General features: G+C 44.8%; 1 protein-coding gene across 1 annotated transcript; it reads left to right on the plus strand.

The window, feature by feature from the left end:
* The first annotated feature begins 1076 nt into the window (after nucleotides 1-1076).
* LOC129860504 (metalloproteinase inhibitor 2-like) lies at nucleotides 1077-17043 on the plus strand. Its single transcript, XM_055930934.1, has 5 exons — nucleotides 1077-1607; nucleotides 11247-11347; nucleotides 11455-11563; nucleotides 12208-12332; nucleotides 14290-17043. The coding sequence occupies exons 1-5, from the start codon at nucleotides 1478-1480 to the stop codon at nucleotides 14485-14487; spliced, it is 663 nt and encodes a 220-aa protein (XP_055786909.1). The 5' UTR covers nucleotides 1077-1477; the 3' UTR covers nucleotides 14488-17043.
* The last annotated feature ends 6903 nt before the right edge of the window (nucleotides 17044-23946 follow it).

Raw genomic sequence — 23946 nt, forward strand, 5'->3', positions numbered from 1 at the left:
CTTTCCGAACTGAGTTGCTGGAGAGGAAGGGAACCGCTCTGGATTTTACCATGAGGCTAATGGTAACTTTTAAACAGTTACAGAGTTTAATGGCTGTGATAGGAGAAAACTGAGGATGGATCAACAACATTGCAGTTGATCCACAATACTAACCTAAATTACAGATTGAAAAGAAGGAAGCCTGTACAGAATACAAATATTCCAAAACATGCATCCCGGTTTGCAATAAGGCACTAAAAAACTGCAAATATGTGGCAAAGAAATTAACTTTATGTCCTGAAAAAAAAAGCGTTATGTTTGGGGCAAAATCAACAACACATCACTGAGTACCACTCTTCATATTCTCAAGCATGGTGGTGGCTGCATCATGTTATGGATATGCTTGTCATCGGCAAGGACTAGGGAGTTTTTTAGGTTAAAAAGAAACGGAATAGAGCTAAGTACAAGCACACTCCTAGAGGAAATCCTGGTTCGGTCTGCTTTCCAACAGACACTGGGAGACAAATTCACCTTTCAGCAGGACACTAACCTAAAACACAAGGCCAAATATACACTGGAGTTGCTTACCAAGATGACATTGAATGTTCCTGACTGGCCTAGTTACAGTTTGACACAAATTGGCTTGAAAATATATGGCAATACTTGAAAATGGCTGCCTAGCAATGAGCAACAACTAACTCGACAGAGCTTGAAGAATTTAAAACAGAATCATGTGCAAATATTGTACAATCCAGGTGTCCAAAGCTCTTAGATGTACCCAGAAAGACATGTATTGACTCAGAGGTGAGAATACTTCTGTAAATTAGATATTTATGTATTTCATTTTCAATAAATTTGCTAAAATGTCTAACACACATTATGGGGTGTTGTGGGTTGATGGGTGAGATAACAAAGATGTAATCAAACTGTGCAATAAGTCAAGGGGTATGAATATGTTCACTGTAAATAAACAGATAAATATTGGTGGTATTTACAATGTTCTCACTCTCTCTGAATATGCTGATAACGTCAGCAGCACCTACAGACGGAGAAGAGGGATGCGATTCAGAAGAGAGGAGAATATGAGGAGAGGAAAACTTTGAACGTAGGGCTTCAGCGCCTACCGCAGGACGAATCGTTGCCGAGGGGGGAGGAGTCCAACATGCAGCAGCCTTAAAACCCAGCTGATCCCGAAATGAAGAGCAACAGACTCCAGTGAACGGTCGCACTGTTGGACAGTGCAGCAGCGGTTCCTTCACGACGTTCTAAAGGTGGATTTTCGTTTCCTCCTGCTCAGAACTGCTAAACTGCGTGTGGGGACCCAGGACCTGCGGTCTTCTTCGGTTATTCTTGTCATTGGTATCGGAGCAACACACGCATTGTAGCTGTACTCACACACATATAGCCTACGCACACAGACAGCGCTCAGCGGATTTCAATCTCAATAGGGACACTTTTTTTTCCGCATTTCAAAGGAAGGTGAACAACGCGGGAGAAAATGGCGTTGTCAATTAACGGCGTCCTCTGTACGCTGACGGTACTGATTTTGTGGCGGGCAGAGGAGCTAGTGGAAGCTTGCAGCTGTGCACCCGTGCACCCGCAACAGGCTTTCTGTAACGCGGACGTAGGTAAGTGATTGACAGGCTACGCCCTCACGTGTACCTTCTGTTACGTCATTACTATAGCCTCTGTCAAGAGGTCTGGTCCTTTAAGGTAGCAGTGTACTTGCCAGTTCTGTCTGTTTTCCTAAATTCGCTACTGGTGGCAGATTTGGTCACTTCTTCAGGGTCTTACTCATTGTTAGAAAAAGTTTGTTCCAATTCGGATGTTGGGTACTATATTTATTGAATATGTTAAATACTTTAAATTAAAATGGCCAATTTGGGTGCAATCAATCAGCTTAATTTCTCATGAAATTATATTAAAACAAGCATTCCGGAAACATTTTTATGTTTAACAAATTTCATAACAATCTGAGATGGTTGGTGTCATGGTTTGCTGAAATGACATAGAACCACCCTTCTTTTCCACACTGGCTGTTGACTGATGAGAATTGATTGACCAATTTCCAACCTCAAATGTAAGCAGATGATTAGTAATTTTGCTTGAGAGATCTGAAGGCTTGCGTTGTTTCCACCTGAGAATTCTGCAGACGTGTAGGACAGGGTCTGATAGTAATGCAGAGGTGACACATGCATACCATTTGTTTCCCTTAGACTTTTTTTGCATATGGTGGCAAAAAGCGTGGCAGGGTCATGGGAACATGCCCCCCGGAATGTGTTTATTGAAAAAAAAATATATATATATATATATATAATTTTTTTTTTTTTTTGTAGGACAGTGAAGTGAATTTCTGGTGCTTTTTACTTTTACTCCAGTGAATGAAAATTAATGATGCCAACACCAACTCTATAATCCTGGCCCAAAAATGAGCCCAATATTGGCAAAAAATGATGAAGGCTCTTTTACCATAGCCTGTACATGGCACCATACAATATTATCAGGCAGGTTTGCAATTAGAAATAAGCAAGGTTTTTTTCTGGCTCAATAGGGGCTACTTTCCTACAATTCTACACATTTTGCCATGGCTAATTGTGTTATGCTCAAACAAAATCAATTGGTTTCATTGCTTGAGCTTTTTCTGTGGTGATTTCAATTTATCAAAGATTGAATTAAATATATTTCTATCTTTTCTACAAACTTTGTCTGGTTATACTCTTAAGTGTACAGTGTTTTTCCATCAAAGTTATTAAACAATTTGTTTTGTGTTTTATTTATATATTAGTACCACGCAAGTTTGGACGACCTACTCATTCAAGGATTTTTCTTTATTTTTTTACTATCATTCTACAATGTGGAAAATAGTGAGTACATCAAAACTATGAAATAACACACATGGAATCATGTAGTAACCAAAAAGGGTTAAACAAATCTATTTGAGATTCTTCAAAGTAGCCACACTTTGGCTTGATGACAGCTTTGTACCCTTGGCATTCTCTCAACCAGCTTCATGAGGTAGTCACCTAGAATGCATTTCAATTAACAGGTGTGCCTTATTTGATTTGTGTAATTTCTTTCCTTAATGCGTTTGAGCCAATCAGTTTTGTTGTGACAAGGTAGGGGTGGCATACATAATATAGCCTTATTTGGTAGAAGACTGTCCATATTATGGCAAGAACAGTTCAAATAAGCAAAGAGAAATGACAGTCCATCATTGCTTTAAGACATGAAGGTCAGTCTGGAAGAAACTCTGAAAATTTCTTCAAGGGCAATTGCAAAAACCACCAAGCCCTATGATGAAACTGGCTCTCATGAGGACTGCAACAGGCAAGGATGACCCAGAGTTACCTCTGCTGCAGAGAAGTTCATTAGTTACCAGCCTCAAGTTGCAGCCCAAATAAATGCTTTACAGAGTTCAAGTAAATGACAAATGTCAACATTAACAGTTCAGAAGAGACTGCGTGAATCAGGCCTTCATGGTGAAATTGCTGCAATGGAACCCCTACTAAAGGACACAAATAAGAAGACTTGTTTGTGCCAAGAAAAATGAGCAATGGACATTAGACCGGTGGAACTCTGTCCTTTGGTCTGATGAGTCCAAATTTGAGATTTTTGGTTCCAACTGCCGTGTCTTTGAGACGCAGAGTAGGTGAACGGATGATCTCCTCGTGTGGTTCCCACCGTGAAGGAGGTGTGATGGTTTGCGCTTAGTGGGACTATCATTTGTTTTTCAACAGGCAATGACCCAACACACCTCCAGGTTGTGTAAGGGCTATTTGACCAAGGAGAGTGTTGGAGTACTGCATCAGATGACCTGGCCTCCACAATCACCTGACCTCAACCCAATTGAGATAGATTCGGATAAGTCGGACTGTAAAGTGAAGGAAAAGCAGCCAACAAGTGCTCAGCATATGCGGGAACTCCTTCAAGACTGTTGTAAAAGCATTCCAGGAGAAGCTGGTTGAGAGAATGCCAAAAGTGCAAAGCTGTCATCAAGGCAAAGGGTGGCTACTCTGAAGAAAAGCAAATATATTTTGATTTGTTTGAAGCGAGTTTTATTACTACATGATTCCATATGTGTTACTTCATACACTGCTCAAAAAAATAAAGGGAACACTTAAACAGCACAATGTAACTCCCAAGTCAATCACACTTCTGTGAAATCAAACTGTCCACTTAGGAAGCAACACTGATTGACAAATTTCACATGCTGTTGTGCAAATGGAATAGACAAAAGGTGGAAATTATAGGCAATTGGCAAGACACCCCCAAAAAAAGGAGTGATTCTGCAGGTGGTGACCACAGACCACTTCTCAGTTCCTATGCTTCCTGGCTTATGTTTTGGTCACTTTTGAATGCTGGCGGTGCTCTCACTCTAGTGGTAGCATGAGACGGAGTCTACAACCCACACAAGTGGCTCAGGTAGTGCAGTTCATCCAGGATGGCACATCAATGCGAGCTGTGGCAAAAAGGTTTGCTGTGTCTGTCAGCGTAGTGTCCAGAGCATGGAGGCGCTACCAGGAGACAGGCCAGTACATCAGGAGACGTGGAGGAGGCCGTAGGAGGGCAACAACCCAGCAGCAGGACCGCTACCTCCGCCTTTGTGCAAGGAGGTGCACTGCCAGAGCCCTGCAAAATGACCTCCAGCAGGCCACAAATGTGCATGTGTCAGCATATGGTCTCACAAGGGGTCTGAGGATCTCATCTCGGTACCTATTGGTAGTCAGGCTACCTCTGGCGAGAACATGGAGGGCTGTGCGGCCCCACAAAGAAATGCCACCCCACACCATGACTGACCCATCGCCAAACCGGTCATGCTGGAGGATGTTGCAGGCAGCAGAACGTTCTCCACGGCGTCTCCAGACTCTGTCACATGTGCTCATGTGCTCAGTGTGAACCTGCTTTCATCTGAAGAGCACAGGGCGCCAGTGTCGAATTTGCCAATCTTGGTGTTCTCTGGCAAATGCCAAACGTCCTGCACGGTGTTGGGCTGTGAGCACAACCCCCACCTGTGGATGTCGGGCCCTCATACCACCCTCATGGAGTCTGTTTCTGACCGTTTGCGCAGACACATGCGCATTTGTGGCCTGCTGGAGGTCATTTTGCAGGGCGCTGGCAGTGCACCTCCTTGCACAAAGGCGGAGGTAGCGGCCCTGCTGCTGGGTTGTTGCCCTCCTACGGCCTCCTCCACGTCTCCTGGTGTACTGGCCTGTCTCCTGGTAGCGCCTCCATGCTCTGGACACTACGCTGACAGACACAGCAAACCTTTTTGCCACAGCTCGCATTGATGTGCCATCCTGGATGAACTGCACTACCTGAGCCACTTGTGTGGGTTGTAGACTCCGTCTCATGCTACCACTAGAGTGAGAGCACCGCCAGCATTCAAAAGTGACCAAAACATAAGCCAGGAAGCATAGGAACTGAGAAGTGGTCTGTGGTCACCACCTGCAGAATCACTCCTTTTTTTGGGGGTGTCTTGCTAATTGCCTATAATTTCCACCTTTTGTCTATTCCATTTGCACAACAGCATGTGAAATGTATTGTCAATCAGTGTTGCTTCTTAAGTGGACAGTTTGATTTCACAGAAGTGTGTTTTACTTGGCGTTACATTGTGTTGTTTAAGTGTTCCCTTTTATTTTTTTGAGCAGTGTAGTTTTGATGTAGAAAATAGTACAATTTAAAGAACTCCTTGAATGAGTAGGTGTGTCAACTTTTGACTGTGTGCACACCTCAAGCCCTGCTAGAGCTGCCACGGTCAGCTGTAAGTGCTGTTATTGTGAAGTGGAAACGTCTATGAGCAACAACGGCTCAGCCGCGACGTGGTAGGCCACACAAGCTCACAGAACGGGACCGCCGAGTGCTGAAGCACGTAAAAGTGTCTGTCCTCGGTTGTCACACTCACTACCGAGTTCCAAACTGCCTCTGGTAGCAATGTCAGCACAAGAACTGTTCGTCGGGAGCTTCATGAAATTTCCATCCGTTTCCATGGCCTAGCAGCTGCACACAAGCCTAAGATCACCATACGCAATGCCAAGCGTCGGCTGGAGTGGCGTAAAGCTAGCCGCCATTGGACTGGAGCATTGACGGCGAACACTTAATGCTACAGCATACAATGACATTCTAGACAATTCTGTGCTTCCAACTTTGTGGCAACAGTTTGGGGAAGGCCTTTTCCTGTTTCAACATGACAATGCACCTGTGCGCAAAGCGAGGTCTATACAAATTGTTTGTCGAGATCGGTGTGGAAGGACTTGACTTGCTTGCACAGAGCCATGACCTCAACCTCATTGAACACCTGAATTGAAACGCCATATCGCCCAACATCAGTGCCTGACTTCACTAATGCTCTTGTGGCCGAATGGTAGCCAGTCCCTGCAGCAATGTTCCAACATCTAGTGGAAAGCCTTCCCAGAAGAGTGGAGGTTGTAATAGCATCAAAGGGGGGGGACAAACTCTAATGCCCATGATTTTGGAATAAGATGTTTGATGAGCAAGTGTCCACTTTTTTTTTTTTTTTTTTTTTTTTGTGTCTGACAGCAACAATTTAGCAGTGGCGGTGTGCTGCTGCTAAATTTAATACAGGGGAAATGCTGCACACAGTCCCCTATGAGTTTACAGTGCTTCAGCGTCTGCTGTGGGGCTAGGAGTATCGCCTGGTTTGTGGACGTGGCACAGCCGGATGAGAGGAAGACATAAAGAGTGAGCGAGCAAGGGAGACTAAGATGGACTTAACAGGGTAGTATAAATTCTGCTTTACAATCCCTCAGAACTACTCACACCAGTCCCCTCTCGCTCTTTCTCTCTTTCTATCCTCCTTTCTTTCCCTCCTTCCTCTGAGGGGTGTAGCTGCGAGGAATGACAGGAATGTTCCTGGGGTTTTCCCGCTTCGCACCAAACTAATGCAGTGGGACAGCAACAGACCGACACACAAACCACTTCAAAGAGATTCTGCTGGGAAAAAACTGGTTGAATCAACGTTGTTTCCACGTCACTTAAGCAACAAAAATCAATATAACGTTGAAGCAACGTGAAAAATATTGGAGTTTCAAAGTCATCAACATAAGGGAATTGTGTATTTTTTGGATATGGTGACATTTGTTGTTGAATTCAAGTTAGTGGACAACTTAACCAAATGTACACTGATCAAAAATATGAAGTCAACATGCAACAATGTCAGATTTTACTAAGTTACAGTTAATATAAATAAATCGGTCAATTTAAATGAATTCATTAGGCTCTAATCTACGGATTTCACATGACTGGGAATACAGATATGCATCTGTTGGTCACATACCTTTTAAAAGGTAGGTGCGTGGATCAGAAAACAAGTCAGTATCTGGTGTGACCACCATTTGCCTCATGCAGCATGACACATCTCCTTCTTGATCAGGCTGTTGATTGTGGAATGTTGTAGCACTTCTCTTCAATGGCTGTGCGAAGTTGATGGATATTGGTGGGAACTGGAACACACTGTTGTACACATTGATCCAGAGCATCCCAAACATGCTCAATGGGTGACATGTCTGGCCATGGAAGAACTGGGACATTTTCAGTACCAGGAATTGTGTATAGATCTTTGCGAAATGGGGCTGTGTATTATCATGCTGAAAAGTGAGATGATGGCAGCGGATGAATGGCAAACCAATGGGCCTCAGGATCTCGTCACGATATCTCTGTGCGTTCAAATTGCCATTGACTGATGCAATTGTGTTCATTGTCTATAGCTTATACCTGCCCCTTACCATACCGCCACCATGGGGCATTCTGTTCACAACATTGACATCAGCTAACCGCTCGCCCATATGATGCCATACACGTTGTATGGCTGATGCAGGTAGTCTAGCGGTTAAGAGCGTTGGGCCAGTAACCGAAAGGTCGCTGTTTCGAGTCCCTGAGCCAACCAGGTAAAAAATCTGCACTTAATCATAATTGCTCCTGTAAGTTGCTCTGGATAAGAGTGTCTACTAAATGTACATTTGAACTGTGATTCATCCATGAGGAGCACACGTCTCCAGCGTGCCAATGGCCATCGAAGGTGAGCACTTGCCAAATGAAGTCACTTACGACACCAAATTGCATTCAGGTCAAGACCCTGGTTAGGACGACAAGCAAGCAGATGAGCTTCCCTGAGACAATTTCTGACAGTTAGTGCAGAAATTATTCAGTTGTGTAAACCCACAGTTTCATCAGCCGTCTGGGTGACTGGGCTCAGATGATCCCGCAGGTGAAGAAGCTGGATGTGGAGGTCCTGGGCTGGCGTGGTTACAATTGGTCTGCGGTTGTGAGGCCAGTTGGACGTACTGCTAAATTCTCTAAAACGACGTTGGAGGTTGCTTATGGTAGATTCAATTCTCTGGCAAACACTGTGGTGGACATTCCTGCAGTCAGCATGTCAATTGCACAATCTCTCAACTTGTGGCTTTGTTGTGATTAAACTGCAAATTTTTATAGTGACCTTTTATTGTTCCCAGCAGAAGGTGCACCTGTGTAATAATTGTGCTGTTTAATCAGCTTCTTGATATGCCACTCCTGTCAGGTGGATGACTTATCTTGGTAAAGGAGAAATGCTCACTAACACGGATGTCATTTTATTGGTCACATGTGTAACCGATGTGAAATGGCGGTTTAGTTAGCGGTGGTGCGCGCTAATAGCCTTTCAATCGGTGACGTCACTTGCTTTGAGACCTTGAAGTAGTGGTTCCCCTTGCTCTGCAAGGGCCACGGCTTTTGTGGAGCGATGGGTAACGATGCTTCGTGGGTGACTGTGTGCAGAGGGTCCCTGGTTTGCGCCCGTGGCGAGGGGGCGGACTAAAGTTATACTGTTACACGTGTATAGCAGATGATATTGCGGCTGTAGCGAAATGCTGGTTTTCTAGCTCCAACAGTGCATGAATACAATTTGTTCTTAACTGACTTGCCTAGTTAAATGAACACAAACACCATTGACTTCGAGGTTAGAGTGTCCCACCCTGTGACTTTCAAGTGTTCGCTCCTCTTCAGAATCCCTCTGTGTCCTGGTCATTTTGAGCATACATGCATACATACCTTAGTGTAGCAGTCCCACCAAGCTCATCAAAATGAGTTAGACTGCAGAGCGAGGCCAAGAATATGCTTAAGCTATGCTCCCGTCCATATTCAGAGGAAATAAGAGGGAGAGGATGGTATGATAGGATGGTGTACTACGCCAGTTGACAACACTGAGTCTGTATCCTCTGCAGCCCACACACACAGAGTAGTGACACTAACAGCTAAATGATTAACACTTGTCCCTGGTGTCACACACACGTCCCTGCTCCCATGTCTAGCTTGTAGGCAGATTTGATTTATTACGTTTATTTGGACAGGGACAATGTACAACAAAAGCATCACTCTGAAGTGAACTCACTGGGCACATGGCTATTCTACGTTGGTTCAATGTAAATTAATTGAAATGACATGGAAACAATGTTGAATCAACCAGTGGGAAGTGATGCATTGCACCAGATTTCTTACAGCTAATGTTACATCTTTATTCCCTGGGAAAGACCGGGGACTTCACAGCCTGCTCCAGCAGGGGCTGGGAAGGGGGAGGCCATGTCACCTCCTAGAGCCACTGCTCTGATGGGGAGAGTGGTGTGGTGGAGTGAGGGTTGGGGGAACTCAGGATGGTTTTCATGGAAAGGCATTGCTTAGTGCTGGTGATGTATAAGTAATTCTACATAGCTATGGTCTTTGTGTTTTAAACCTCTTAGCTTTCTCTGCTACCCTAGAGTTTTTGCTGCACTCTCAACATGGGGTGCTCATGTGACCTAGTTAAAAAAAATAGCAAGGGGGGAAATGGTGCCTATTTAGGAAAACATAATTCCTGCAAAAGTCGTTAAATAGGCAGCAGTCCTGAATCACTTTTACATTTTAGCAGACGCTCTTTTCCAGCGTGACTTATAGGAGGGTTGAGTGCTTTGCTCAAGGGCACATCGACAGATTCTTCACCTAGTCAGCTCTGGGATTTGAACCCGCGCCCTTTCGGTTACTAGCCCAATGCTCTTAACTGCTATGCTACCTGCTGCCTCTACACTTTTTCCCTGAGCTGAGCATTCTCTCTAGGGCTGGGAATTGATAGGGACCTCATGATACGATATCACGATACTTAGGTGCCGATACAATATATATTGCTATTCTCACGATTCTATATGTATTGCGATTCCATAGTCCAAACAAATTGCTCACTGTATGTCTGCTGCAGAGGGACAAGAAAGCCACGAGAAAATGAGTTTGGATCAGTCATGGAAATACATAAATACTGCAGCCAACTAGTGCAAAAATAATATTGCGACATTGTCAAAACGATATCTTGTCGCATAATATCCCGATATGTAACAATATCCCCCAAAAATGTATCACTAGTTCTCTCTAGCCTGTTGTATACCCAGTGTCCTTAGTGCTCATTAGCCTCTGGGCCTGAATGAGGTCAGGAAACGAGAGAGGGGAAAAACTCCACGGAATGCAGGCGAGGGAGCCAGCCAGGTACACTGCTGGCGTGTGTGTTTTGCATCAGCCTCAGTCAGCGCCATGTGTATGAACTTGAAGTGGTTATATGTGCAGAAAAGCATGCGAAAGATCGGGGGGAGCATTGAACTCCTCTGTATTTGTCTGTTCCATGCCATAAAGAGAACCCAAGGGTGTAGAGCAATGGCAGTCACCCCTGTGGAGTGTGTGTGTGTGTTTCTCTCTGGTGAATTTATGTTATTGCGTATTGCTCATATTTTCCCTTCCCATAGCTGAAGCATGATGTAGTCAGAGGTCTTTAACACACACACACACACACACACACAGGAACTACAGCTCGTTCATACTTTCTGAAGAAAGGATAGTGTCACTAAATTGTGTTCTGATTTCTTTCTCTCGCTATTGCCGTCCCTGTCTCTCGCTATCTGTCGCGCGCACACTCCCTTTCCCTTGATAATGTGCCTCAATCACTCCCTTGTTTATCAGTGAAAGCACACATCCCTCCCTGCCAATATGTGCTAACGAATCGTGATGTGATGTGGAATGGTACTGGCAGCTAGTTCACAACCTGAAACAGTCAAAACAAAGTTGTTTTGACTCGCTGTATTGTGGGTTGTGTTGGGGTTTATTGATGTAGGAACGACAAGCTGCCGTAGAGGCTGTTTAGGCTGCCTGGGCTCCATCTGCAGGTGGTTTAAAGAGCTGTACTGTTGAGGGAAGTATTCAAACAGAAGCTTGCTTGTTGTGTGTGATGTCCTCTGACCCCATCTGTCTCCCTGCAGTGATCCGAGCGAAGGTGGTGGGGGAGATGGAGGTGGATACTGGGAATGATATCTATGGGAACCCCATCAAGAGGATCCAGTATGAGGTCAAGCAGATCAAGGTGAGAGTACATCCATGAACTTGAACCCCCCCCCCCCCCCCCTGACCTGGGGTTGTTAGATATAAGACCTGTGTTCATCTAACCCCTTACCTGTTATTGTGTTGTAGATGTTTAAGGGTCCTGAACAGGACATTGAGGCGATCTTCACTTCACCGGTCTCTGCTGTGTGTGGCGTTACCTTGGATACTAGCGGCAAGAAGGAGTACCTAATATCCGGTAAGGCTAGTCATCTGACCTGACAGACACTGATGACCTGGCGTAATAATCTCCCGCTGCTGTGTGCTAGAAGTAGTCTGATCCCAGAGCTGTTTGTTCTCGTGCCTACTCCTACGGTTATTGGTATTACAATGACCATAGGGGTTGGCAAGACGGCACAAACAGCTCTGGGATGAGGCTATGCTAGATGGTGCTGAGTGAGCACAACTGGAGTAGACCTAAAGAGGGACACAGAGGGGCATTAGATCATGCACGCTCTGGTTTCCCTACACACACACTCAGCTTAATTACAGGGAACACCAGAACAGGAACTGCTGAGGCTAGCGTTTCCTTCTGGATTCTTTAGGACTCCGGACGGACCTCGGTATGGTGAAAACCAGTTTCTGTCCGACAAGCATTTCAACAACTCACCCCTCTCGTCTCTCACCACCTCTCCTCCATTTTCTTATCGCTGTCTGCCCTGATCTAAAGAGGGGGGGAGGCGAGTGAAAGAAAAGCTACTGTCTGATTTCAGTGACTCAGTTATCATGTTTCAGAACCACATCTGTTGCTGTTTTAGAGAACCTTTCTTTCTCTCCTTACCCCACCCACCCCCCACCTCGCTCTCACTCTCCTTCTCTTTCTCCCTCTGTTGCCCCCTGTAGGCAAGGTGGAGGCAGGTGGGAAGATGCATGTGACCCTGTGTGACTACATCACGCCCTGGGAGTCCATGAGCCCCACTCAGATGAAGAGTCTGACTCAGCGCTATCAGATGGGCTGTGACTGCAAGGTAGGGAGGGAGGTGGTGGGAAGCAAGGAGTAGATGGATAGGGAAACCAATTTTAAAGGCTCAGTGCAGTCAATTCTGTTTTCCCTGTTTTCTATCATAGTTTCAATCAGCTGTTGTACAATAAGTAATTTTTTTTTCTATCAGTTATTTCCTGATTTTGTATTTTCAACTATCTACAGAGGGCCTTCTAATCAGCAGGTTTGCTTGGGCGGGAGTTTCGGCTTTACAGTGCAAATTGGTTAATAGACCAATAACAAACCTCTCTGCCAATAATAACAGCTAGTTTTTAGTTTTCCCCTCCCTACTCTGACTTGGCAAAATTTAGCATGTTTTTTTGCTAAAAAAGCTACAGTGGCACGAATAAGTATGTGAACCCTTAGGAAATACCTGGATTTCTGCATAAATCTGATCTGATCTTCATCTAGGTCACAACCATAGACAAACATTCTGCTTAAACTAATAACACAAACAATTACACGTTTTCATGTCTTTATTGAACACCATGTAAACATTCACAGTGCAGGGTGGAAAAAGTATGAACGCTTGGATTTAATAACTGGTTGACCCTCCTTTGGCAGCAATAACCTCAACCAAATATTTTCTGTAGTTGCGGATCAGACCTGCACAACAGTCAGGAGGAATTTTGGACCATTCCTCTTTACGAAACTGTTTCAGTTCAGCAATATTCTTGGGCTGTCTGGTGTGAATTGATCTGAGGTCATGCCACAGCATCTCAATCGGGTTGAGGTCAGGACTCTGACTGGGCCACCCCAGAAGGCGTATTTTCTTCTGTTGAAGCCATTCTGTTGATTTACTTCTGTTTTGGGTCATTGTCCTATTGCATCACCCAACTTCTGAGCTTCAATTGGTGGACAGATGGCCTACCGTTCTCTTGCAAAATGTCTTGATGAACTTGGGAATACATTTTTCTGTCTGATCGAAATCTGTTCTGAGGCAGCAAAGTAGCCCCAGACCATGATGCTCCCATCCACCATACTTTACAGTTAGGATGAGGTTTTAATGGTGTGCTGTGCCTTTTTTTTCTCCACACATGGTGTTGTGTGTTCCTTCCAAACAACTCAACTGTTTCATCTGTCCACAGAATATTTTGCCAGTAGCGCTGTGGAACATCCAGGTGCACTTTTGCAAACTTCAGACGTGCAGCAATGTTTTTTTTTTTGGGGGGGGGGGGGGGGGGGGCAGCAGAGGCTTCTTCTGTGGTTTCCTCCCATAAACACCATTCTTGTTTAGTGTTTTACGTATCGTAGGGTCGTCAGATGTTAGCATCTTCCAGAGATTTCTGTAAGTCTTTAGCTGACACTCTAGGATTCTTTTTAACCTCATTGAGCATTCTGCGCTGTGCTCTTGCAGTCATCTTTACAGGATGGCCACTCCAAGGGGGAGTAGCAACAGTGCTGAACTTACTCCATTTATGGACATTTTGTCTTACCGTGAACTGATCAACATCAAAGCTTTGAGATACTTTTGTAACCCTTTCCAGCTTTATGCAAGTCAACAGTTCTTAATCTTAGGTCTTCTAAGATCTCTTTTGTTCGAGGCATGGTTCACATCAGGCAATGCTTCTTGTGAATAGCAAACTCATTGTGTAGTTTTTTTATTTTTTTTTATATATGGCAAGGCAGCTCTAACCAACATCTTCAATCTCGTCTCTTTGATTGGACTCCAGGTTAGCTGACTCCAATTAGCTTTTGGAGAAGTCATTAGCCTAGGGGTTCACATACTTTTTCCAACCTACACTGTGAATGTTTAAATTATGTATTCAATATAGACATACTATTTGTTATTTGTTTAAGCACACTGTCTATTGTTGTGACTAAGATGAAGATCAGATAAAATGGACTAATTTATGCAGAAATCCTGATAATTCCTTTTTAAATTGAGATCTATTACAGTAAGGTACTTGGTCCTTTTAACCTGTGTATCTGTCTCTGTGTAGATTGTGCGCTGCCCGTCCCTGCCCTGTGCCATCTCTGCTCCAGAGGAGTGTCTGTGGACAGACCTGATGATAGAGAAGCAGGTGCACGGTCGCCAAGCTAACCACTACACCTGTGTCAAGAGGGCCGATGGCTCCTGTTCCTGGTATCGCGGTGTGACTCCGCCCAAGAAGGAGTTCCTGGACATCGAGGACCCCTAATCACTTTCTGGCCCTACCCCCTTCCAGCTGCCCACTGCACAACCTGATTAAAGAAAAAGGTTTTTAACTACATTTCATGAAATATTAGGGGAGAAAATAAGTTCTGTGTGACAGGACAACATTAATTTGATACACATAAAATATAACAAGGCAAAGCTGAATGATTTAAGAGAGCTCGGTTAATAGTTTACTGGTCCAAAAACAACTCCTAGCTACTACCCCTTGTGTTTGCAGATCTAAAGGGACTGGATATATTAATAGTATGGTGATGGCTCCACCTAGCCCCCTAAATGGTATTTGTCAAATTGCTTACACCCATCTGGTTCCTTCAGGACTGCAAATCACAGAAGGGTTAGAGGCTAGGGGAAGGCGCTAGACAGGGGCTCAGGATGTTTGTGTAGCTATTTAGTGCCACAAGACCCATATCCTGGTCGTGTGGTGGTGATGATGATGTCACATCCCCCTGAGGCAGGCGTCAGGAGGACAGATGATTTTTATTTTTTGGGGGTATGTCAAATGGTAACAGAGCCCAGGTCGAAAGTAGTGCGCTCTCTATCCCTGTCAAACTACCCAGGTTAGAACGACTCCATATCTATTCAATGATGGCTCAACATTACTTATGTTTCCTCATTCTGTTTGATTTCAAAGCCATATTCCAAGATGCCTTTTTTCTTTTTAACTAGTCAAACGCTATTTGTTGCTTCTCATAACCATGCTGTTAGGACCAATCAGATTGATGGTGAGGCGGGACTTCCCAGCTTGTTCTAATAGACATTTGGTAAGAAAGGTGTTTAGTTTTTATAAATGGTTGCATTTCATTTTGTCTGAATAACCAAAGCATCCCAGTCAGAGACAAATATGGGAATAACAACATTTTAAAAGAACCTTCTAGAATGCATGTCTCACCGGACCAGTCTATGGCATGTGATAGAGATGGATGCCTATGGTACCACATTACCCCTCTCCCATAACCCTCACCGTTATGCCCCCCCCCTCCCCTCGATGGCCCTTCTAGACTCAACAACCCCCTCACCCCTCCTCCCTGTCTCCACCCACTCCCCCTAGATTGCTGTACAGTACCTATGCATATACTTTTGTTTTTAAAAATAATTATTGTTATTTGCATCATTAGAACTAGATTTGCACTTTGAAGAGGAATTCCAGTAAAGACCAAACTGTGATTCTCTATAGTGTTTTTAATATCGTACTGCAGTCAGGCAGACTGTGTATCCCAAATGTTACCCTATTCCTATATAGTGCACTATATGGGCCCTAGTCAAAAGTAGCACTACAAGCCTCCCGGGTGGCGCAGTGGTCTATGCAGTGCCACCAGAGATTCTGGGTTCGAGCCCAGGCTCTGTCGACTGGGAGGCCCATGGGGTGGCGCACAATTGGCCCGTCGTCCAGGTTAGGGAGGGTTTGGCTGGCAGGGATATCCTAGTCTCATCGCGCATTAGCGACCCCTGTGGCAGGCCGGGCGCAGTGCACGCTGACCAGGTGTACGGTGTTTCCTCCGACACATTGGTGCGGCTGGTTTCCGGGTTGGATGTGCATTGTCAAGAAGCAGTGCAGCTTGGTTGGGTTGTGGTTCGGAGGACGCAGGGCTCTCGACCTTCGCCTGAGACGAGACTGTAACTACTACCAATTGGATACCACGAAATTGGGGAGAAAAAGGGAGAATATATATTTTTTTTAGTGGCACTACAAAGGGTGTCTTATGGGACTCAACCAGACAGCTAGGCCACATTCCAGGTCGTCTTAACTGCGTTGCGCAGGTGATCAGATCTCACAATGCCTGGAGAAGTGTAACTTCTCAGGAAACCACATCAACATGAAATGGCATCTTCTGAGGTCAGATGGGCACATACTCCTCAGTAGATTGCTATATTAATTTGGATTTAAATTATGATGGAATAACAGAAGCATAAATTAAAAGTGGACTTTCCATTTTCAGTACATTTAGTTTTCCAGTGTTAAATCTATTACATTATTATTTTTTCCCCCCTATCAAGTCTGTCTTTCTCTTTAAAGTGGTGAAAGTCTTCTTGCGCTGGGAGCATGTGAGAGAAAGAATCTCACCAGTGGAGGCTGCTGAGGGGAGGACAGCTCATAATAATGGCTGGAACGGAGTCAATGGAATGACATCAAACACATGGAAACTGTGTTTGATATATTTGATCTCATGCCACCCCAGCCATTACCAGGAGCCCATCCTCCCCAATTAAGGTGCCACCAACCTCCTGTGAATCTCACCCCTAGTTGCCTACCTGCAAGGAAGGCACTGGCATAGATCTAAAGAGGATTGGATGTAAGAAACATGGTGCTCATTCTATCTTTCAGGAGGCAATCCCTTAGTAATACCATATTTCTTCTACCTTATCAAATGCTTTCAGATGTACACGTGCTAAGTTGGTAGGGAAGGTTTGATGGGATTTTGTGGGTGTGAAGACAACCAGACTATGCATGTGCTTTGTGTAAGTCCCTTGTGGACGTTCAGCCAATGTACAAAAATTTACAACAGTATTATCAAATAAAACCAAACCTTTGAAATAATAACTTTCTCTGTGTGTCTCTGTGCTGTTGATAGTTATCAGCCCTTGATTTAGTGTTTCCCATGTTGCACCACTACAGGGTGCTGACTAAATAGAGATTCTCGCTGTTTTGGGTCTGAAAACGGAGCCTGCATCCCAAATTGCACAGAGTACTTGAGGCACTTTTTCTGGTTAAAGAACAGGGAGGGCAATTTAGACTTGAGCATGCTTGTGGTTACATTCAAAAGAATAAAGTATACTGAATTTTTCATGATATTAATAAATGGATTTAGGTGCTGATTGTTATTCTTGCAGTGGTCAATAATGTGGCCTTATGTTGGAAATGCCATTCTAAATGTATCAAAAGGCTTAAATGTTAACATGGATTAAATACATTTCAAGAAATGTTCTGCTTTTTTTCTGCTCAGGGAATTGACATTTTGGTGTGCTGATACCGTTATGTAAATGGTGAAGTGTATGGTGGCTAACATGGAGCTGTCGTGTCTCACTGGCCAGATTATTGCCTGGTTCAAATACTACCTCACATTTATTTTTGTGCATAACTCTCCGTTGTACCACAACTGCGAAATGCATCAAGGAATCGCTAGTCATTGCTATTCTCCCTTCCGGGTTGGCTACAAGGACCTCCGCCTCCCTCCCTTTGACAAATCAGATCATGCCTCCATTCTGCTCTCCTCCATTCACTTATAGGCAGAAACTTGGTCTGACCAATCGGAATCTATGCTTTAAGATTGTTTTGATCACGTGGATTGGGAAATGTTCCGGGTAACCCTGTGAGAATAGTATCAATACACTGACTCTGTAACTGGGTTCATCAGGAAGTGGATAGTGGATGTTTCCACTGTGATGATTAGATCCAAACCAAAAACTGTGGATAGATGACAGCATTTGAGCAAAACTAAAAGCCTGTACCACCACATTTAACCATGGCAAGGTGACTGGGAACATAGACGTGTACAAACAGAACCAGCTATGACCTTAATTAAGGCAATTGAAGATGCAAAACGAGAGTACAGGGGCAAAGTGGAGTCAATTCAACGGCTTAGACACGAGACTCTAGAAAATGCCAGATTATAAAAAGAAAGCCAGCCACGTCACGTACACCGACACCTCGCTCCAGGACAAGCTAAACACCTTTCTCCTGCTTCGAGGAAAATAACATTGAGCCGCCAACGTGGACCCCCATCACTCATGAGAACTGTGCGCTCAGGTTCTCCATGGCTGACGTGAGTAAGCCACTCTTTCTTTCATCCCCCCCCATCCTATTCATGCTGCCAGCCCAGACGGCATCCCAAGCTGTGTCATGTGCAGAACAGCTGGCTGGAGTTTTTAATGGACATATTCAGTCTCTCCATATCCCAGTTTGTTGTCCCCACTTTCTTCAAGGTGTCCAGCATTGTTCCTGTACCCAAGAAAGTGAAGGTAACTGAATTAAATGACTATTGCCACATAGCACTCACTTCTGTCATAATGAATTGCTTTGCAAGGTTAGTTAAGGACCATATCCCTTCACCTTACCCGACACTCTAGACCCACTACAATTTGTATACCGCCCCCACAGATCCACGGACGACACAATCGCCATTGAACTGCACACTGCCCTATCCCACCTGGACAAGAGAAATACTGTACCTATGTAAGAATGCTGTTCCTCCACTGCAGCTCAGCCTTCAACACCAAGCTCATCACTAAGCACAGAGCCCTGGGTCAGAACCCCTCCCTGTGAATCTTGTACTGGACTTCCTAAAGGGCCGACCCAAAGTGGTGAAGGTAGGCAACAACACCTCCGCCTCGTTGATCCTCAACATGGGATCATGCCGTCCCTAGGAGGGGTGTGTCACTTGAGTGGGTTGAGCCACTGACGTGATCTTCCTATCTGGGTTGGCGCCCCCCCTTGGGTTGTGCCGTGGCAGAGATCTTTGTGGCCTATACTCGGCCTTGTCTCAGGATGGTAAGTTGGTGGTTGAAGATATCCCTCTAGTGGTGTGGGGGCTGTGCTTTGGCAAAGTGGGTGGGGTTATATCCTTCCTGTTTGGCCCTGTCCGGGGGTATCATCAGATGGGGCCACAGTGTCTCCTGACCCCTCCTGTCTCAGCCTCCAGTATTTATGCTGCATTAGTTTGTGTCGGGGGGCTAGGGTCCGTTTGTTATATCTGGAGTACTTGTCCTGTCTTATCCGGTGTCCTGTGTGAATTTAAGTATGCTCTCTCTAATTCTCTCTTTCTTTCTCTCTCTCGGAGGACCTGAGCCCTAGGACCATGCCTCAAGACGACCTGACATGATGACTTCTTGCTGTCCCCAGTCCACCTGGCCGTGCTGCTGCTCCAGTTTCAACTGTTCTGCCTGCGGCTATGGAACCCTGACCTGTTCACCGGACGTGCTACCTGTCCCAGACCTGCTGTTTTCAACTCTCTAGAGACCGCAGGAGCGGTAGAGATACTCTTAATGATCGGCTATGAAAAGCCAACTGACATTTACTCCTGAGGTGCTGCACCCTCGACAACTACTGTGATTATTATTATTTGACCATGCTGGTAATTTATGAACATTTGAACATCTTGGCCATGTTCTGTTATAATCTCCACCCGGCACAGCCAGAAGAGGACTGGCCACCCCTCATAGCCTGGTTCCTCTCTAGGTTTCATCCTATGTTTTTGCCTTTCTAGGGAGTTTTTCCTAGCCACCGTGCTTCTACACCTGCATTTCTTGCTGTTTGGGGTTTTAAGCTGGGTTTCAGTACAGCACTTTGAGATATCAGCTGATGTACGAAGGGCTATATAAATAAATTTGATTTGTTGGGGGACCCCACAGGGGTGTCGTGCTCAGCCCCCTCCTGTACTCCCTGTTCACCCATGGCCACGCACGTCTCCAACTCAACCATCAAGTTTGCTGATGACACAACAGTAGTAGGCCTGATTATCAACAATGACGGATCAGCCTACCTGGAGGAGATGAGAGCCATGAGGAGAATCCTACGAAGCAGGTTTGAGGAGTTAGCAAGGTTACTTTGCTTCAACCTGGGATAAGCGGTCATACAAAAGTGTCTCACCTTTTAGCCAGGTACATTTCTATGGCAACAAATCATTCAGAACTAACCTGCTCCGGGGCAGGCTAACTCACTTACCCTGAATGAAATTACTGAGTTAAGGACCAATGAAATCAGATTCTGTCCTTCTTGCAAAGATTGCATCATCGTCCCCTTCATTTGAGGAAGACAACAAATGCAAAATTTTATAAATTACAACTTGTTTTTTTTAAATAGCAGTGTTAAAATATATCAGTAATGACAGAATGCATTTTAAACATAATGCAATGTAACACTTTATGACTTCATAAATAAATACATCGATAGGAGTGGGTAAAAAGCACCTGTCCACACAGGAGGACTTTTGCCTTTTGGAAGGCTGTCATTGTAAATAAGAATTTGTTCTTAACTGACTAAACTGATTAACGATAAGTAATAAAATAATAGCGGCACTACTAAACGCATATTTCACACCATAGCCTAATGAATTTGCAAGTTAACTTTTCTTTCATTTTGATTTTGGGACAAATTAAATTTCATGACTGAACAGGAACCGGGATTCGTCAGTCCAGGAAATGTTTTTCCACTCAATTGTCCAGTGTTTGTGATCACGTACCCACTGGAGCCGCTTCTTCTTGTTTTTAGCTGATAGGAGTGGAACTCTGCTGCAATAGCCTATCCGTGACACGGATCGACGTGCGTTCCGAGATGCCGTTCTACACACCACTGTTGTACTGTAGCGTTATTTGTCTGTTTATGGCCAGCATATTGGTTTGCATAATTCTTGTCGTTCTCCTTCAACCCCTCTCATCAACGAGCTGTTTCGTCCACAGGACTGCCGCTGTCTATATGTTTTTTGTTTGACGCACCATTCACGGGAAACCCTACACCCTGTTGTCCATTAAAAAAGCCCAGGTAAGCGGCTGTTTATAAGATACTGGAGATACCATGCTCAAAGTCGCTTAGGTCACTCTTTTTGCCCATTCTAACATTCAATCGAATAGTAACTGAATCCTTTGATGCCTGTCTGCCTGTTTTATATAGCAAGCCATGTGACTCACTGTCTGTAGGAGCGCTCTATTTTCATAAACTGGGTGCTGTACCTAATAAACTGGCCAGTGAATGTATGTGTGTGTGTACATTGTACTATCAATTGGTGAGAGCCTCAAATACCACATTCATTTATACATATCCACTGTAATCACGGTAAATGTAGTTCCTGTTTTTGTCATGTCTTTGGTCACATTCAAGTGGGTCAAACAAAAACACCATAATGCGCTGCATCGATGACGTCGCCCCCACAGTGACTGTATGTACATATTCCAACCAGAAGTCATGGATAACAAGCAACATCTGCACTGAGCTAAAGGGTAGATCTGCTGCTTTCAAGGAGCGGGACTTTAACCCGGAAGCTTATAAGAAATCCCGCTATACCCTCCGACGAACCATCAAACAGGCAAAGCGCCAATACTAAGATCTAATCGTACTTCCCCGGCTCCGATGCTCGTTGGATGTGGCAGGGCTTGCAAACTATTACAGACTACAAAGGGAAGCACAGCCGAGCGCTGCCCAGTGACAAGAGCCTACCAGACAAGCTGTATTATTTCTATGCTCACTTCGAGTACAGTAACACTGAAACATGCATGAGAGCATCAGCTGTTCTGGACAACTGTGTGATCACGCTCTCCACAGCCGATGAGAGTAAGACCTTTAAAGTACAGTAACACTGAAACATGCATGAGAGCATCAGCTGTTCTGGACAACTGTGTGATCACGCTCTCCACAGCCGATGAGAGTAAGACCTTTAAACAGGTCAACATTCACAAGGCCAGACGGATTACCAGGATGTGTACTCCGAGCATGCGCTGACCAACTGGCAAGTGTCTTCACTGACAATTTCAACCTCTCCCTTTCTGAGTCTGTAATACCAACATGTTTCAAGCAGACCACCATAGTCCCTGGGCCCAAGAACACTAAGGTAACCTGCCTAAATGACTACCGACCCGTAACACTCACGTCTGTAGCCATAAAGTGCTTTGAAAGGTCGGTCATGGCTCACATCAACACCATTATCCCAGAAACCGTAGACCCACTCCAATTTGCATACAGCCCCAACAGATCCACAGATGATGCAATCTCTATTGCAATCCACACTGTCCTTTCACACCTGGACAAAAGGAACACCTATGTGAGAATGCTATTCATTGACTACAGCTCAGCGTTCAACACCATAGTGCCCTCAAAGCTCATCACTAAACTTAGGACTAAACACCTCTATCTGCAACTGGATCCTGGACTTCCTGACGGGCCGCACCCAGGTGGTAAGGGTAGGTAACAACACATCCGCCACGATGATCTTCAATATGGGGGCCCCTCAGGGATAAGTGCTCAGTCCCCTCCTGTACTCCCTGTTCACTCATGATTGCATGGACAGGCATGACTCCAACACCATCATTAAGTTTGCCAATGAGGCAGCAGTGGTAGGCCTGATCACCAACAACAACGAGACAGCATATAGGGAGGTCAGAGACCTGGTCGTGTGGTGCCAGGACAACAACCTCTCCCTCAACGTGATCAAAACTAAGACTGAACAGATTTGGCATGGGTCCTCAGATCCTCAAAAGGCTCTACAGCTGCACCATCGAGAGCATCCTGACTGGTTGCATCACTGCCTGGTATGACAACTGCTTGGCCTCCTACCGCAAGGCACTACAGAGGGTAGTGTGTACGGCCCAGTACATCACTGGGGCCAAGCTTCCTGCCATCAAGGACCTCTATACCTGACGGTGTCAGAGGAAGGCCCTAAAAATTGTCAAAGACTACAGTCAACCTCATCATAGACTTTTCTCTCTGCTACCGCACGCCAACCCGTACCGGAGTGCCAAGTCTAGGTCCAAGAGGCTTCTAAACAGCTTCTACCCCCAAGCCATAAGACCACAGCTTCTACCCCCCCCCCCCCCCCCTCTCTTTTACGCTGCTGCTACTCTGTTATTAGCTATGCATAAGTCAATTTAATAACTGTACCTACATGTATATATTACCTCAATTACCTCGACTAACCGGTGCCCCCGCACATTGACTCTGTACTGGTACCCCCTTTATATAACCTCGCTATTGTTATTTTACGGCTGCTCTTTAATTATTTGTTCCTTTTATTTATTATTTTTCTTTAGGTATTTTTCTTAAAACTGCATTGTTGGTTAAGGGCTTGTAATTAAGCATTTCACTGTAAAGTCTACACCTGTTGTAGATTTCACCTGCTGTATAAATCTGAAACATCCGGTTGGAATTTCCACTCCCCACCAAATATGATGAGGATAGTAAACCCAGTGGCCGACAGTGGGAGTATGGAGCTGAGCCGACATTCTGTTATTCTAATTGAAGAAAAACCCGATCTCAATACAGTTCTGTTCCAAAAACTAAAATATGTTACGAACAGAGTGCGCTAAGTTTTGTAGATGTGACCCTTTGCCAATGTTTCTCAAAATTACGTCGTTTACAAGGAGTGCAAGGGCAAATTGAGTTAATGCCCACGAGCATTTCAGACCTACCGAAAATATGCAAATACATGTTAGAACGCGCCAATAGGATCTCGCTAGCTTATGCTTGTTCTGCCCACCATGTTTAATTTGCTCCCATTGAAAACTGGGTTAGTTATAAATATATTTGAGGTGTGTAGCCGATCTGTCCATAAGGAAACATTGCCCCCTGGTGGTTCTTTTGTATCACCACAACATACCTCAGTACAGTGTCGTGACTGCAGTACAGAGAAGGTGGAACTAGACTCCTCGCACGCAACAAGGCAGCTTAGTCAATGAGAATCAATTCTACTTGTCAATAACAATCGGTTGTCATTATTGACTTCCTCACAACTCAATTGCG

This window comes from Salvelinus fontinalis, chromosome 1, assembly GCF_029448725.1.
Source record: "Salvelinus fontinalis isolate EN_2023a chromosome 1, ASM2944872v1, whole genome shotgun sequence".
NCBI lineage: Eukaryota > Metazoa > Chordata > Actinopteri > Salmoniformes > Salmonidae > Salvelinus > Salvelinus fontinalis.

Coding starts and splice junctions, on each gene's coding strand:
- LOC129860504 (XM_055930934.1), top strand. CDS start 1,478: ATGGCGTTGTCAATTAACGGCGTCCTCTGTACGCTGACGGTACTGATT. Junction 1,608..11,246: donor TTTCTGTAACGCGGACGTAG/GTAAGTGATTGA, acceptor GTCTCCCTGCAG/TGATCCGAGCGAAGGTGGTG. Junction 12,333..14,289: donor AGATGGGCTGTGACTGCAAG/GTAGGGAGGGAG, acceptor GTCTCTGTGTAG/ATTGTGCGCTGCCCGTCCCT.